Raw genomic sequence first — 16,168 nt, 5'->3', positions numbered from 1 at the left:
GTCAGAGGTTATAAGAGGCCACTGCTGGTGAAAAAATATCAACCTCCCTCCAAGTCATCCGGTACGGACACTTTTACTGAGGCTATGCTGAACTGGAGCCAGTCAAAAGCCTGTCCCTTGCTCTTGCTGGGGAGTAGAGTGGGCCTTAGTCGCACGCAGTTGACGAGAACGAGCGCGCTGGGGTTGAGCCTGGGAAGGCTGCCAAGAAGCAGGAGTGTACCTACGCCTAGAATAGAAATAGGGAGCACTCCTCCTCCTGCCAAAAAACCTCCTCGATGAGGAGGCAGTAGCAGAAGACGTCAGGTGGGAGAGAGAATCCATAGCATCATTATGCTTCTTGATCTGATCAACTAGATCCTCTACTTTTTCACCAAAAAGATTATTCCCCCTGGCAAGGAACATCCGCCATCCACTGCTGGACAAAATGATCCAGGTCAGAGACACGCAGCCATGAGAGTCTGCGCATCACTATACCTTAAGCAGCAACTCTGGATGCCACGTCAAAAGTGTCAAATGTACCCCTGGCCAGGAACTTTCGACACGCCTTCTGCTGCCTGACCACCTGCCAAACAGGCTCGGTCAGCTCCGTAGGGAGTGTATCAACCAAGCTCGACAGTTGCCGTATCAAGTCTCGCAAGTGCACGCTCGTGAAGAGCTGATAAGACTGGATCTTGGCGGTGAGCATAGCGGCCTGGTACGTCTTCCTCCCAAAAGTCAAGAGAGTTGTAACCTCTCTGCCTGGGGGCGACAAAGCATAGTCTCTAGTATTCCTGGTTCTCTTGAGCGGCATCACGGTCGGGGACCTCACCGCAGGCGAAGAGCCACTGTCACGTCTGTGGTCGTGACCCCTCTCAGACTCACCTTATTTCCGGCGGTCAGCTTCTGAGCTGGCTTCTGTCTGTTCTTCCTGAGTTAGTTCTGTCTCTGTGTGCTGGCTGCTTCCAGCATGGCTCTGATTACTCCACTATACTACACCTGTGTGTGTTAAGCCTCTCTGTGCTTCAGTATGCTTTCTGCCTGTGTTTTGGTTTGTGTTCCTTTTGCCCTCTGGTGGCTGCATTGGATTGTCTGTGTGCTGTTTCCCGTTCCAGACTTCAGCCCAGTCCAGTCCAGATCTTCCAGCCTGCCAGACTTGCTTGGCTTGTTTGAGCCTGCACAGCACCCATAGCTGCCTTGTGATTGCTGCAGCTGAATCTCAGCTGCTGCTGGGTTTATTAGCCATTTGGAAACTCTCTGCTTTGCCTTTGCATCGCCTAAGGCCCTGGTATGTTGGGGTGCTGGTGCACTTCTGCCTAGTCCAGTTTATAGTCTGTAATTCTTGCCTGATTCTAGTTTAGTCTTGTGTAGCTTCTTGTTCTGTATTGCTTGTGTCCCAGTCTTGTTTCTTGTTTGTATGTCTTTGTCTAGTTCTTGGTTGCCTGTGTTTCTTATTCAGTGGCTGCCTGGCAGCTTTCAGTTCTGTCTCTTGTCTATCTGTGTTTGTTCCCTGTTTCAGTGGCTGCTTGCAGCTTTCAGTTCTGTCCCTTGTCTGTCTGACAGTCCTAGTCTAGTATTCTGCCTAGCCTCCCTGTGTGTTCTAGTCCCTGTGCATATCCTGCTGGGGTCCACTTCCGGCCCTGTCCGGCAAGTCCTGCCGGCCACCTGCACCCAGGGGCTCAACTCCTGGGGAAGGGTGGCCAGGTGCAGGTGAAGTCTAGCCATCCCTGTCAGAGTTCTGTCTTATCCCTGCGTGGGGTGGTTTTGCCTGCCACTGCCGCTCCTCGGAAGTGGCCCAAGGGCTCACGATCCGAGTTCCTGCTTTTGGAAAAGCCTGACAGACACACATCGCTGTAGCAGCATGTACAGAAGGCACAAGCACCCCCAACACCAAAGCTGACTGTCGTAGCAGTCCCTCCAGAAGTTCTGGAAACAAGGCCCGGATGCGCTTGTCAAGAGCCGCCATTGGAGAAGGCTGCGGGGTCAGTGGAACAGGCGGTGTCAGAATCCGTGGAGGCTCGGGAGCAGGTACTGGGATGCTAGGAGACCGACACATCGGCACCTCCTGTATCGAGGGGGAGCGATCCTCTCGGCGCCGACGCTTCTCGGGTTCTGACTCTCTCGACGCTCCGGAGCTCCCGGTACCATGTGTCGAAGGAGAACGATGACGGTGCTTCTTCACCTTCGCTCGACACCTGTCATCGAGACTCCTCGGTACTGATGAGGAGGACATGGGGGCCTGGGTCTCCTCTGGGCCAGGGCCGACGAAGGTCGGTATCGGGGGGGGGGGGGGCCTGCATAGCAGCAGGCCTCAAGGCAGGTGGAGACCCACTTGACGCCTCACTGCTCCCAGCGCGAGTTGGTCTCTCAGCAACCATTACCTTTCTTCCCGATGTCGATGTCAATGCCGCTGACCTCGGTACTGATGTCGATGCTGACGTCGAAGGACCGGACTGAGCCCCAAAAGGTTTCTCTCGTTGGTCTTCTCGAGACGCTTGAGTCCGTTTCTTCATACGAAGACACAGATTACAAGCGGCTGGGCTATGATCAGGCCCAAGGCACTGGATACACCAGACGTGGGTATCGGTACCTGAGATAGTCCGGTTGCACAGAATACAATGCTTGAAGTCGTTGGGTGACTTTGATGACGTGGAAGGGAAAACGGCTTCGGCGAAACCATAGGACGCAATTGTGCCTTGAAAAGAAAAAGGGGCACAAAAGAAAGGAAAGAACATGGTCATGCGGCCTGAAAGTCGGCCGCGTCGAAAAGAAAGAAAACTTATAAAAAAGGTGCTAAAACCTAGAAAAAATAGGGGAGACTTTTTTTTTTTTTTTTTTTAAGAATGAGGTGAAAAATAAAAATAAAAGTAAACAAACTCGTCGTCAAGACTCTTTCTCCTGGGCCAAAAGGAAAGAGAAGTGTAGAATTGCTGTCTCTCTGCCGCGGACAAGAAAAAACTGAGGAAGAACGCTCATGCGACGGGCGGGAAGTCGTCCGCGCATGCGCGGTGCGTGCGATTCGCGTGCTAGAAGACTCTAGCAAAACTTTGTTTTATTTTGCTGGCAAAATGCCGATTCCTGGGCCAACGCGGACGTCGACCCACATGTGAGAACAAGCAGCCTGCTTGTCCTCGGAGAATCTAAAACATACTAACTAAGAATGAGAAAAGGCAATAAGAAACATGTTATAAAACTGTGATAAAAATTTTAAAAAAAGAAAAAAAACGGGCTGACCTCGTGATGTTCGTTGTACAAAGATAAGGAATGTCTCCAAGATCACATACAACTTTAAATGTATCTATTCATACAAGAGAGCAGAAAGGTAAATGCAGGCTCTACAGACATACAGGGAAATAAAAAGCACAGAATGAAAATATTGGCAATCCTGAGAATGTTATAAAAAAATGTGTGGATTCCAAAGAACGGAAAAGGAAAAGGAACAAATGTAGCAATGGCAGTGGCAAAGGCTGGGCAGGGATACTATTTTCCTTTATTCATAGTCTCTTTAGCAATTTCTCCTTGTTCCTTACAGGCGTCTTTACCTTCATACACTTCCCAATACAACACAATGAGAACCAATGTGCCTCCTATTCTAATTAGAATCTGATGTCATGGAGGCCGCTATGCTCCTTTTTTGCCCCCCCCCCCTTTTAAATTATATATCAGGATATAATAGCCTTACATGTGGGACTCCCTTGCTAAAGGCTATGTTCAACAAAAAAGGGGACATGCTGAAGATCCTGAAACAGGCAAGGGTTGATGAACAGTGATAGCAAGTAAAACAAGAACTTATAACATTTTTTCCTTTTGTTTTTTTGGAAAGGCAGCCTGGGACAGAAAATAAATAAGCTTATGGGAGTGAGTTGGATTCTAGATGGTAAAAAGATTCTGAAGGACTGCATGGCCAAATGAACTGTTGCATCAGGAGTCTTGTTCCAAATAATAATGCAATATGAAAGTGTGATCAAAGACCACACTGCAGCTTTGCAAATTCGCTCTATGGAGGCTGATCTCAAGTGGGTTACTGATGCAGTGACAGCTCTTCATCAACCCACAATTTCTAAGAGGAGAAAAAATCCAATAGTGTACAACACAGCTCCCCTATACTTCAAGCAACAACTCCCTAAGAAGATGATTGATACCAATGAATCTTTAATTTCATTAAGAGAAACTTTGAAGGAGAAGAGACCATCAGTAATTTATTTTATTTGTTACATTTGTATCCCACATTTTCCCACCTATTTGTAGGCTCAGTGTGGCTTACATAGTACCGGAGATGCGATTGCAGACTCCGGTGTGAACAAATACAATGTGATGTTGTGGTAAGATAAAGTTCATGTGGTACAACCACATTAGGGCATTGTCTAATGGAAGATTTGTGTTATGTCCATTACGTTCTTTAGTTTTGTTGTGTTGCAGAGATCAGGCATTTATGTTGGATCGGTAGGGTATGCCTTTTTAAACAGGTTGGTTTTTAGTGTTTTCCGGAAGTTTATGTGGTCTTACGTAGATTTCAAGGTTTTTGGTAATGCGTTTCACAGTTGTGTAATCACACAATGCAGCTGTATTGTTGCTGCTAATAGGCATGCAGCATGCTATATTTTACAGCTCACTTGGAGCTCTACACAGAGTTCATTGCTAATACACCATAGGTCTCTAATCCCCTTGCCAAGAGTCACAAGGAGCTGCACTGGAAATTAAACCCAGTTCTCCTGGTTCTCATGCCACTGCACTAAACATTAGGCTACTCTTACATTAATTTAATGTAATATATTATAGACCAGGCATGTTTCTTTAATTTTAATAGGCTAGTGCTGGACTGGTGTTTTGTTCCTGAAGATTGTATTTTAATATGGATTTAATCATTTAATAAACTTGGTATACCGCTTTAGTCATCGGACAAATCAAAGCGGTTAACAATAAAAGCAATGTTAAAAAATTGGAAATGAATTCTATAAGTTGATAGGAAAGTAACATTCACTTAAGAAGGAGGGGAGAGACCATCTGCATTCTAGCAATCTTGCATTCTTTATCATCATACTCACACTGTTCCAGGTACATAGCAATGTATGTCTTAGTGGGTACAAAACACCTGCTCAAAAAGTTTTTAGAAGAGAGCGAAATGAGGTGTAGGACTTTTCTAAACGGATATAACATGGAAGAGAATTCCAAAGTGCCGGAGCTAAGAAACAAAAGCACTAGATCTGGTCAATTCCCATCCGGATTTAGAAGGATTAGGAAGAACAAGTCTATTATCAGTAACAGAGCGATCAGTAAGAGAGCGAAGAGTATGTGAAGAGGTGTGAAGCTAAATAAGACGGGGTTCCAGTATAATGGACTTTGGGCCCTATTCGATAAAGGCTATGCTCCTAAATTTATACTTCTAAATTATGAGCATAATTTATGCTCCTAATTTAGGTCTTATTACGCTCATAGATTTAAGAGAATAATGCTCTTAAATTTAGGAGTGTAAATTTAGGAACATAACCTTTATATAAATAAGGCCCTTTATGTGTAAAAGTTAGTATTTTGAATTTGACCCTATATTCAATTAGAAACCAGTATAAACAGGCAAAGGCCTTGCATGGTCTTGATGTTTGGCCTGGCAGAGAATCCTACAGTAACGTTTCTAGATTTTTCAAATCTGATTTACTAATTCCTGCATTCATTGCAATAATCAAGACATGAGTTAATGAATGCATAAATAGCTTCTGATGTTTCTCAGTTTCTGTTAAAATAGAAGCCTGTCTTCATCACTTGAGAATTTGAGGAATGAAAGAAAAGTGTTGAATTGAAAATAACACCTAAATACCTATAGGAGGAGAGACTAGGATTATCTTTGTATTCAATAACGCAGAAGCCGAGGAAGGAGGGGTTAAACAGCCTGTGATCCATCATGCTAGAGTTTTATCTGGGTTTAAGACCAGATGATGTGCCTGTAACCATGTGAATACATCTTTCAAAGAACACTGAAGTGGTTGAAGATTTATAGAATCAGCAGTAGTATAGTGAATAAGTAAAATGTTATCTGCTTAAGAGTAGGAGCTAATTCCTAGTGTCTGTGCTAATAGAGACAGAGGGCTAAGAAACAGATTGAAGTGCAGAGGAGAAAAATACCTGTTGATATATTCTGATGGCTATTCTACGCAATTTACTTTTTACCATCGGAACACTGATTTGTGTCCTACAGAGTTAACTGTTACTTCCTGTTTTCCCATGTGTGACATCGGATATACTATTTATCCTATTGTACCCCACAATTTCAGACTCCTGAGGCAGGAGCTTGCACACCAAAATATGGCTGCTGTATCGAGTCTTTGGTGTTTTCCAATAAATTCTTATACATAGGAACCACTACGTCTCTTGTGTGTTCTTTGAAAGAGCCAGTCTACCCTACTTCTTGGTTTGTGTGTCATTCCCCTTTGCATACATTGTTAATTTCTCGGTTAGATTAATGCAGCATAATTTATGTTAGTACATCTCAAAACAATTTGAGAAAGCTTCAAATTCTACAGAATATAGCTATATGTGTCTTGAATAAGGCTCTAAAATTTGATCAAATTTCATTGACTACCACTCCAGTGTAGGATCCAAATTACTAGTCCTTATGTTTAAAGATCTGCAAATAGCTGTCCTTCAGTATTTAGTAACATAGTAAGTGTTGGCAGATAAAGACCTGAATGGTCCATCCAGTCTGCCTAACAGTCCCATTCATTATCAATTCAAGATTAAATCAACAATGAACGTGATATTAAATACTGTATTCTGGTCTTTCTTTGTCGTTTCTGGGATATAGAGCATAGATGTCTGCCCAGCTCTGTCCTTATGTTCCAACTACTGGAGTTGCTGTCAGATCCCACTCCAGCCTTTCCGAATCCATCTTGTCATCTGCGGAATACAGACTGTAAAAGTCTGTCCCACACTCTCCTCACGTTCCAAATTACTGGAGTTTCCGTCAAAGCTCTCTCCAGTCCATCCTAAACCGGAGGATTGCTATATGCGGGACTCAGACCTTACAACATAACCCAACATCAGCCTTAGTTGATACAGCCAGAGTTGCCATCTAAGTATCACTTGACATGCAAACACATATGCAACCCTTTAAGTTTTGTTTTTTATACCATTCATTTTCTAATTAAAAGATCCTCTGTGTTCATCCCACACCTTTTTGAATTCTGCCACAGAATATTTCCCCACCAACTCCCTCGGGAGGGCATTCGAGGCATCAACCACCCTCTCCATGAAAAAGAATTTCCTGACATTACTCCTAAGTCTACCACCCGATAACCTCAATTCATGTTCTCTAGTGGTTTCTGCTATTCCAGTCACTGCAATCACTGAATGACCATCATTTGGTCTTTCCTGGACCAGCATTTGTACACTGATGATGGGGTTTTGGTATATTACTCTTCAATTAATGCCTAGTTATTAGGCTGATGGTTTATTTTTGTGTGTGTAGAAAAGCCTTTGATCCTGGAAGGAGTGGCATATAAGTGTTTATGAACTTAATGATGAGCATCTATGACACCTGAATGAAGGCTGAATGTCATAGACAAAAATATAAAAGGGGTATCATGACTGGATTTCTGGCCTGATGTCAAAGTACTGCTAATCAAGCAGCTTTTTGAACAGCTTGCTATGAACACCAGGCAACTGTTACGCCAGCTAGTGATTCAAAGCCCAAATTTTGTTTCTCTGAGTTGCTGAAAGGTATTTCTCTCTCTCTTTCTCCTCTACTCTGTAAAATCATCTAGTATTCCCACAAAAGTCAGCACAAGCGCGCCGAGGGGTGGGAATGGCCAAAGCGCTGGTTATATCCACCTCTTGGCTTGCTTGTTTGTTTGCTTTAAATCATGTGCAAGGGCATAAATCGAAAGGGACACCCAAGTTTTGTTGAGTACGTCCTCGCAAAACGTCCCGATGGAGGGGCGGGGAAACCCGTATTATAGAAACAAGATGGATGTCCATCTTTCGTTTCAATAATACGGCCGGGGATGCCCAAATCTTGAAATATTGGTCATCCTTAGAGATGGTCGTCCCTAGACTTGGTTGTTTCTGATTTTTGGCAATAATGGAAACCAAGGATGCCCATCTTATTAATGACCAAATGCAAGCTCTTTGGTTGTGGGAGGAGCCAGCATTTGTAGTGCCCTGGTCCCCCTGACATGCCAGGACACCAACCGGGCACCCTAGGGGGCACTGCAGTGGACTTCATAAAATGCTCCCAGGAACATAGTTCCCTTACCTTGTCTGCTGAGCACCCCCCCTAAAACCCACTACACACAACTGTACACCACTACCATAGCCTTATGGGTGAAGGGGGGCACCTAGATGTGGGTACAGTGGGTTTTGGAGGGCTCGCTGTTTCCTCCACAAACGTAACAGGTAGGAAGGGGGGTGGGCTTGGGTCCGCCTGCCTGAAGTGCACTGCACCCACTAAAACTGCTCCAGGTACCTGCATACTGCTGTGATGGACCTGAGTATGATATCTGAGGCTGGCAAAAAATATTTTGAAAGATATTTTTTGAGGGTGGGAGGGGGTTAGTGACCACTGGGGGAGTAAGGGGAGGTCATCACCGATTCTCTCCGGTGGTCATCCGGTCAATTCGGCCACCTTTTTGTGCCTTGGTCGTAAGAAAAACACGACCAGGTAAAGTCGTCCAAGTGCTCATCAGGGACGCCCTTTTTTTTTTTTTTCAATTATGGGTCAAGGACGTCCATGTGTTAGGCACGCCCAAGTCCTGTCTTCGCTACACCTCCGATATGCCCCCTTGAACTTTGGCTGTCCCTGTGACGGAAAGCAGTTGGTGACGTCCAAAATTGGCTTGGACAACCCTGGGAGAAGGACACCCATCTTCAGATTTGTGTCAAAAGATGGGCGTCCTTCTCTTTCGAAAATGAGCCTGCTAGTATAACATTCAAACAAACAGAGAAACACAGACACACATATATGCAAGAAAAGCAAACAAACCTGTGCACAGAATATATAATGCTGCAAACTCATCATAACAGAAATAGTTCTCTTCATGTCATATGCTAATGATTTCATCACCTCTTGCTAGAGTGTTTTGAACGTGCTTTCATGTTTAGGGAAATTGGTTTATTGAAAAGAAGCACACAAGGGTGCCTTGAGTAATTGCAACTTACCTTGTGATCATTTTAGCCAGCAATGTGACATATAAGGCATTGCAGGTTGCAGCAGAGCGACAGTGTCGTTCTAGCTTTCGCTCCTGCAACAGTGTAAAAGAAAACCAGACTTTCAAATATTTCAAATACTAAACTGAAAAGTATAACTTCAGAGTCTGTAACTACAGGATGAATAGAAGATCCAATTTGATTTATTTTCAATTAAGCCAAATACAAGAAAATACTTCATCCAGTTCTCTAAAACACAGCTCATTAAGAAGGCAATGATAAAATAATCAAATGCCAAGTGCTAAAATAATTTTTAATGTTATCCCAGAACAAATATAACAAGATGGCATCCCATCAAGCTATGGGGATTTTTTTCAACATACTAGATGACGGGATCCTGTGATCAGAGTGGTGCAGTTATGGAACGCTTTGCCTCTGGAGATAATGGTGGCTTCAAAACAAACAAAAAAAGATATGTAAGTTGTCATAGCTAGGGGGTTCCTCTGTGTCTGTTCCTGGGTTCACCCTTCTGCCTGGGTGATGATTCCCCATTCTGGAGCCAACACCATCCAGAGAAGCGCTGTCCTAAAGAGGGAGCTCTGTCTGCAGGTCACCCCGCCCACCTCCCCTTCAGTGGCAGGCCCACCCTGTTCTTATCATCCTAAGCGGTATCTCTCCAGAAGCTTCCTTCTCACCCATTAGAAGACCGCATTGAAAAATTTGGGGTGTCAATTCTTTCAGCTTACTTAAATGATGCAAACATCCCCCATTCTGCTCAGAAGGGTAAGTACAAATTCATCCTACAGAACCTACATAATTTATTGGTTTCTTCTGAACAACTAAGAATATCCACCGTAGAACTAAACATCCCTCTCAGGTAAAATTCCAACAATGTAGGGCTGGGTTTATAAGAACAGAGTTACAACAACCTCTTTCCCTGTTCAGGCATTCTTCTAGCCTCAGGGTTCCCAGTGATTCACTTATTCTTACAAGGGCAAAATCTCAATTTCTAGGAGCTCCTTGTAACCTCTGGCTAGCTTTTCCCATGCTTAAGAGCAGACTTATAAAGGCAATTTACTTTCCATTGCCAGTTTCCTTTGCCCTGTACCTTCTGTTCACTACTTTACAGGACTGCAAGATGGTAAACATTTCTCGCCCAACCCCATGCCCCAAAAATAGCCTATGTGGTGTGTATGCGTGTGGGGTGTCTCCCTTGGAGCAATGGGAGGAGCAGCAATAGCTCCTCCTCCCTCCCTGCTTCTGATGACCTCATCACTCTCCTATTGGTCAAATTTGGAGCAGGAATGAGGCTTCAGATGTGCCAAGCCTCATTCCAGCTCCAAATTTGACCTACCAGTGCAGCTGCCCAAAACCCACCCAAAAATCACAACCACTGCAAACTTGCAGTGACTACTAAAAAAACAAAACAAAAAACCCCCCGCCCAATCCCATGGGAAAACTGCGGTGCTGGCAACCCTGTTACTCTAGGGACTAGCTTTTCACCACCCCATTTCCCTCTCTCAGAAAACAGAACATCTTCAAAAATACACTTAGGGGGTCTTTTACTAAAGGTTAGCTCGAGTTATCTGCAGTAGGTCCCATTTTATTCTTATGGGCTCTGCTGCAGATAACTCCAGCTAATCTTTAGTAAAAGACCCCCTTAGTTCCCAACTTTCTCCGTACCTTCCCCACTGCCTTTGCCCCTGTGCACCTTCCTGGTGATTAGCTTTCCTCTAAGCTCTCAATTCCCATGATGCTTATTCTCCAAGCTGTTTGACTAGCTTCCAGCGTTTTGTTTCCTGCCTTCCCCTCCTCCCAGGGCTTCTGCTTGTTCTAGCTCTCTGTTTTAACCCAGGTCCTGGCAGCCTGACTTTTGTAAGTAAGGGTAGTTTTTCTTGGGGATTTCTTCCTTTCCTGGGGAATGGTGGAAACTGCTAGACTTTTCCTGCCTGCTGTGATCGCAGGGAAAAACTGTAATTAGTTAACTTAAATTCCTGCTTTATACTTTTACTTGTGCTATTTCACTTTGGTCTTATACATATAAAATAGTATACCAACATGTATGTCTTTACTACATAATTATATTTATCTATAAAAATATGAAATCAATTTTATATTTAATGTTTTCTATTTATTTATTGTCACAGAAGGTAAGAGGTACCTTCTGTTGGTGAGCTATAACAGCAAGCCCAGTCTGAGGCATCTGATCTGTCTACCCCATCTACAGAGAGTGCTGCCTTCAGCCAGTGATTGTCTCTCTGCACTTCAGTGTGTGTTTGCTGACTGCAGAAAGACTTTGTGGTCATCAGCACTACAGCTCAACTGTTTAGCACTGCAGTGTTAGGCTCCGCCCACCAGCGACATCATCAATGTTCTGACACCTTCCCTTGCTGAGTTATAACAGTGAGCCCAGTCTGTGGCATCTGATCTGTCTGCCCATCTACACGGAGTGTTGGTTGCCTGCAGCCAGTGTTGTGTCTCCCTGCACTTCAGTATGTGTCTGCTGGCTGCAGAAGGACTTTGTGGTCATCAGTACTGCAGCTCCTTTGACTTTTTGGCAGTGCAGTATGAGGCTCTGTCTACCGGCAACATCAACATTCCAACACCTTCTGTTGTTCAGGTATAACAGTGAGCCCAGTCTGAGGCGCTCCACCTCAGGCGTGCTGCTGAAGGCGGACACTTAAGGGGCATGTCCTGTTGTGCACCTTTGTGGGCAATTTTGAGGGCTAGCCTTATCTGACTTGTTAAGCAAAGGTGGTTAGCTTATGTCAGTGGCAAATGGCCATATCAACGTGACTGCCTCTGAGGCATCGCACCTTAGATATCACACTGAAGGGGCGTGCCAAAGGAACACCTTCGTGCGGCTCTTGAGTGGCACTTGGATACTTTCAATGTTTTATTGAAAAAATAAGAGTTGATTGTATTCTGTCTTAATTTTTTTTTCTCCCCAACATAAAAAAACGACTCTCTCCTAAACACCAAGAAAGTTTTTCACTCCTTAGCACTCTTTAAGTCACTGCATTCTTATTCACACTCTGTGGCAATGGATTTACATAGAATTCTACAACATTGGTTAACACACTTACTTATAATGTCTTGTGTTATACCACACTTTACCTTAGCCGTTGAAAATTATATCCCAGTGATAATTAATCCAAGACAGTATATAAACTGCTCGTCTAACAGACTTTCGCATAACTTATCTACATCAGATTTTCAACATGCAACTCATGTAGGCTCTAATTTATCACCTTCTACTAATCACAATAATAGAAATAGAAGGAATTGTTTGAAGACTTTTTACAAAAGGAGTCAGTTAAAATTCCAATATCAAATAAAAAGCATTCACTCTTATCTACTTATGGCTGTTGGATATATAAATGCTCGCTCTGTCATAAACAAAACTGAAATAATTTGAGACTAGATAGAAGAGACTCAATTTGGCATAACTCTTATTGTTGAAACCTGGCTTCAAATGATTGATGATCCAGCAACTCTAGACATTTGCCTACTGGAATACAAAATTTTTCATCTCCCCAGAACTAAAAAAAAGGGGAGGAGGCATAGCCATCATCTACAAGTCATTCTTTGATGTAAAAATTATACAAAAATTGCAAACTCCCCACCTAGAAATTGCAACCTTCTCTAAAAAGATTCTTCCTTATCAAAACTAATTCAAATATTAGTATATCAGCCCCCTGGAAGTTGGAAGCAAGTGGAAGCTGTGTTCAATGAGTTCACTGCAACTACCTGTGTCAATTGTGACATTTTGTTGATTGGAGATGTCAACCTTCATCTTGACAATCCTAACAATTATAATACCAATCAATTTTTGACTAATTGTGGCAATTCACAATCTTCAATGGCCAATCTCATGTCAAAAGTTATTAATTGGCTATATTAGCAACCAAATTTGGAGACTCATTGAAATTTTCCATACTTAATCCACAATGGTTACCAATTCCTTTGACAGATCATAGCTGCCTCACATTTAATTGGATGGAAGCTACATTTAATCTTAAAACATGAAACGATTCTCACATCTTTCAAACCAGAGGTAAAATTGACCCTACAAACTTCTGGTCAAGTGAGCAATTTAGACAACTATTTTCCTCTCCTCCATCCATTGACTTTATTCAAAAATGGAATGACACCTGTAACATAGTTCTAGACAAGATAGCATCGATTAAAACCAAATCCAGACCTAATCTGAGGTTATCTCCCTGGTACAATGTAGATCTCTTAGAAATGAAATGAAAATGCAGAAGATATAAAAGAATTTGGTCCAAAACTAAAACTAATGATAATTGGGTAAATTGGGAACGGCTCCTAAGAAGATACAAACATTTGATTTCCAAAGCTAAAATTACTTATTACTCTAAATTCATAGGCGAAACAACAATTAACTCTAGAAAACTATATGCTTTAGTTAATTCATTGCTGAATACTCAACAGGTAACCTCTATAAATGAATCTGTCCCTTCAGCCCACCAGCTGGCCTATTATTTTGAACAGAAAATAAATAAAATAAAAGAATTGAAAAACTCTTCCATCTCATTAAAGCAATTCTTTAATTTACAAAATCAATCACCCTTTTACTCATCTATGAATAGAAATTGGTTGACATTTCAACCTATCACATCGGACCAAGTCAATCATTTCCTTCACAAATATACCAAATCACAATGCTTTCTTGACTCCTGTCCTAATTAATCTCTTGAAACCTGCCCCTAAGGGTTTAATTGATCACCTACATTGAAGTCTAACTTTAATGTTATCTCAGGGTATATTCCTTACTTGCAATGGTAGCATAATCTTAACTCTAATCCCCCAAAATAGTCAAATTAGTATTAGTATTGTTTCCAACTACAGACCAGTGGCCTCAATACCTCTAGTAGTCAAAGTTTTGGAGGGACTACTCACTCATCAGTTAATGGACTATTTTCAGCATCATTCAATTCTACATAAATATCAGATGGGTTTCAGGCCCTTGTATAGTACTGAAACCGTTCTTACTGTATTAGTAACCAATCTTAGATGAAAATTAAGCTTAGGCAACAAAGTTTTAATTTTCCAATTCGACGTGTCTAGTAGATTTATGACATCCTTTTAAACATACTTGACTATTATGGAATCTGTGGAACTGTCTTGAAATGGTTCTCTGAATTTTTAAAATCCAGGTCTTACCAAGTTAAGAAACTGGGTATTATCTCGTCGTCATGGGTTTCTTGTAGTGGAGTGCATAGGATTCTCCTCTGTCACATATTTTGTTTAACATTATGATGATCCCTTTAGGCCATTTGCTAGGATCAAACGGGTTTTCAGCATTCATATATGCTGATGATGTTACAATTTATATCCCATTCATCAAAGAATTACATGAGATTGCAAAATCAACGTAGGTATCAACTTAATGGAATCCTGGGCGCTTAATTTCAAACTGAAACTTAATACTGATAAAACAAATTTATGATAGTAACTAGCCTTTATAACCCAATAACCATCTCAAATTTTAAGACTGATAACGTTACTTATTCTTTGGATTCAACAATGAAAATCTTGGGGATCTTAATTGATCAGTTTCTTTCTTCCGATTGCCAAATTTCCAAGCAGTCTCGAATGTCTTTAATTCATTGTGGAAATTTAAAAATTAAGACCCAACATAAGTCACTGACCTTGGGAAGGAGGAAGATAATTGTCACAGACCACTCTTTGTTATAACAGGTGGCCTCAGGGAGTGACAACTCTGCATATCTGGTTCATACCCATTATTAATTCTGTTCTATTCAGTTTTGTTCTAGGTTACAAACAGAAACTAAGTGCCATCATTTCATGATTTGGAGAAGGCTTATTAACAATCTCTTTTCTTTTTGCAGAACTGACTGCTCCTCTGGCATGAGGGGAAGGGAGGGGAGAAGGAAAAGTGAAAATGAACACTGTCCAAATGGTTGCTAAAACCATTTGTGAAGCAACATTTTGTCCTTTCATGTAAAGGTAATGTTTGGGCCGGGGTACCCCATTTTAATTTTGCCATGAGCGTGTGCTCACAGGTTTCCTTTTTATGCTATGGCAATGAAATAAACCACGGTTTGATTTTTGCTTTTACCTATAGCATTTCCTTTTGCCTTGGCAACAGATCTGACAGATTCCTTCAATTCTGGCTTTGTAAATAATTTTTTTTATGCAGCTGCTAATTTTGAAAACTGAATTCAGAATCATGCCCTAGCATTTCTTTTGCCACATAAGTGGGTGTGTGTTTAAGAACACCATTGTTGCTTGTTTTTCTCCACTAAGCACAGCTTGGTGAATGGGGCAGATGTAATTTGTGATTTATGAAGTGGAGGAGTAGCCTAGTGGTAAGTGCAGCGGACTTTGCTCCTGGGGAACTGGGTTCGTTTCCCACTGCAGCTCCTTGTGACTGTGGGCAAGTCACTTAACCCTCCATTGCCCCAGGTACAAAATAAGTACCTGCATATATGTAAACCGCTTTGAATGTAGTTGCCAAATACCACAGAAAAGCAGTATATCAAGTCCCATTTCCCCCTTCCCTTAACTGTAAAGGCTCATAATGTTCTATGTGTTAGTTTATAAAGCTGTTCCTTTAGTAACATCTGCTCTGAAGCTTTTAGCAGTGTGCCGGTAAGAATACAGCATTTGTCCCCACCTCCCATTTAATTAAACCGCATCTCACTTGTTTTATTCTCTGGAGGTTAGCGTTGGTACAATTTTTAGGTGTCACAGTTTAAAAGTGAAATAAAAGGATAAAGGGTTAATTTAAAGTTGCTTCTAAAGTCCATTAGAGGGCAGCAAAGCACAGCTTTTCAGATTTAACCAGCTAAAGCAGTAAATTAACCAAAGTCATAAAATGTATGCTATGTAAACAATAACATCTGAGCATAGTCCCTTATGCATATAATAACAAACTGTTTCATTTCTGTATCTCTGTCAAAGGAAATTTTAAAAACAGTAAGCACCAAACATAACATCCTCTTTTGGATATGTATCTATCTCAGCACTGCTGGGAGTAGTTTCGTAACCGATACACAGTAAATGACAA

General features: G+C 42.1%; 1 protein-coding gene across 1 annotated transcript in view; it reads right to left on the bottom strand.

Annotated features, from left to right (window-relative positions):
- LOC115472384 (nephrocystin-3-like) overlaps nucleotides 1-16,168 on the bottom strand; it is a 228,543-nt gene that overhangs the window by 98,800 nt on the left and 113,575 nt on the right. The window contains exon 16 of the mRNA XM_030206641.1: nucleotides 9,124-9,206. Coding sequence (XP_030062501.1) covers nucleotides 9,124-9,206 — 83 coding nt within the window. The remainder of the gene's footprint in view (nucleotides 1-9,123; nucleotides 9,207-16,168) is intronic.

The sequence above is a fragment of the Microcaecilia unicolor genome, chromosome 1, assembly GCF_901765095.1.
Source record: "Microcaecilia unicolor chromosome 1, aMicUni1.1, whole genome shotgun sequence".
Classification (NCBI taxonomy): Eukaryota; Metazoa; Chordata; class Amphibia; order Gymnophiona; family Siphonopidae; genus Microcaecilia; species Microcaecilia unicolor.
This window is presented reverse-complemented; position numbering and strand designations above follow the sequence as displayed.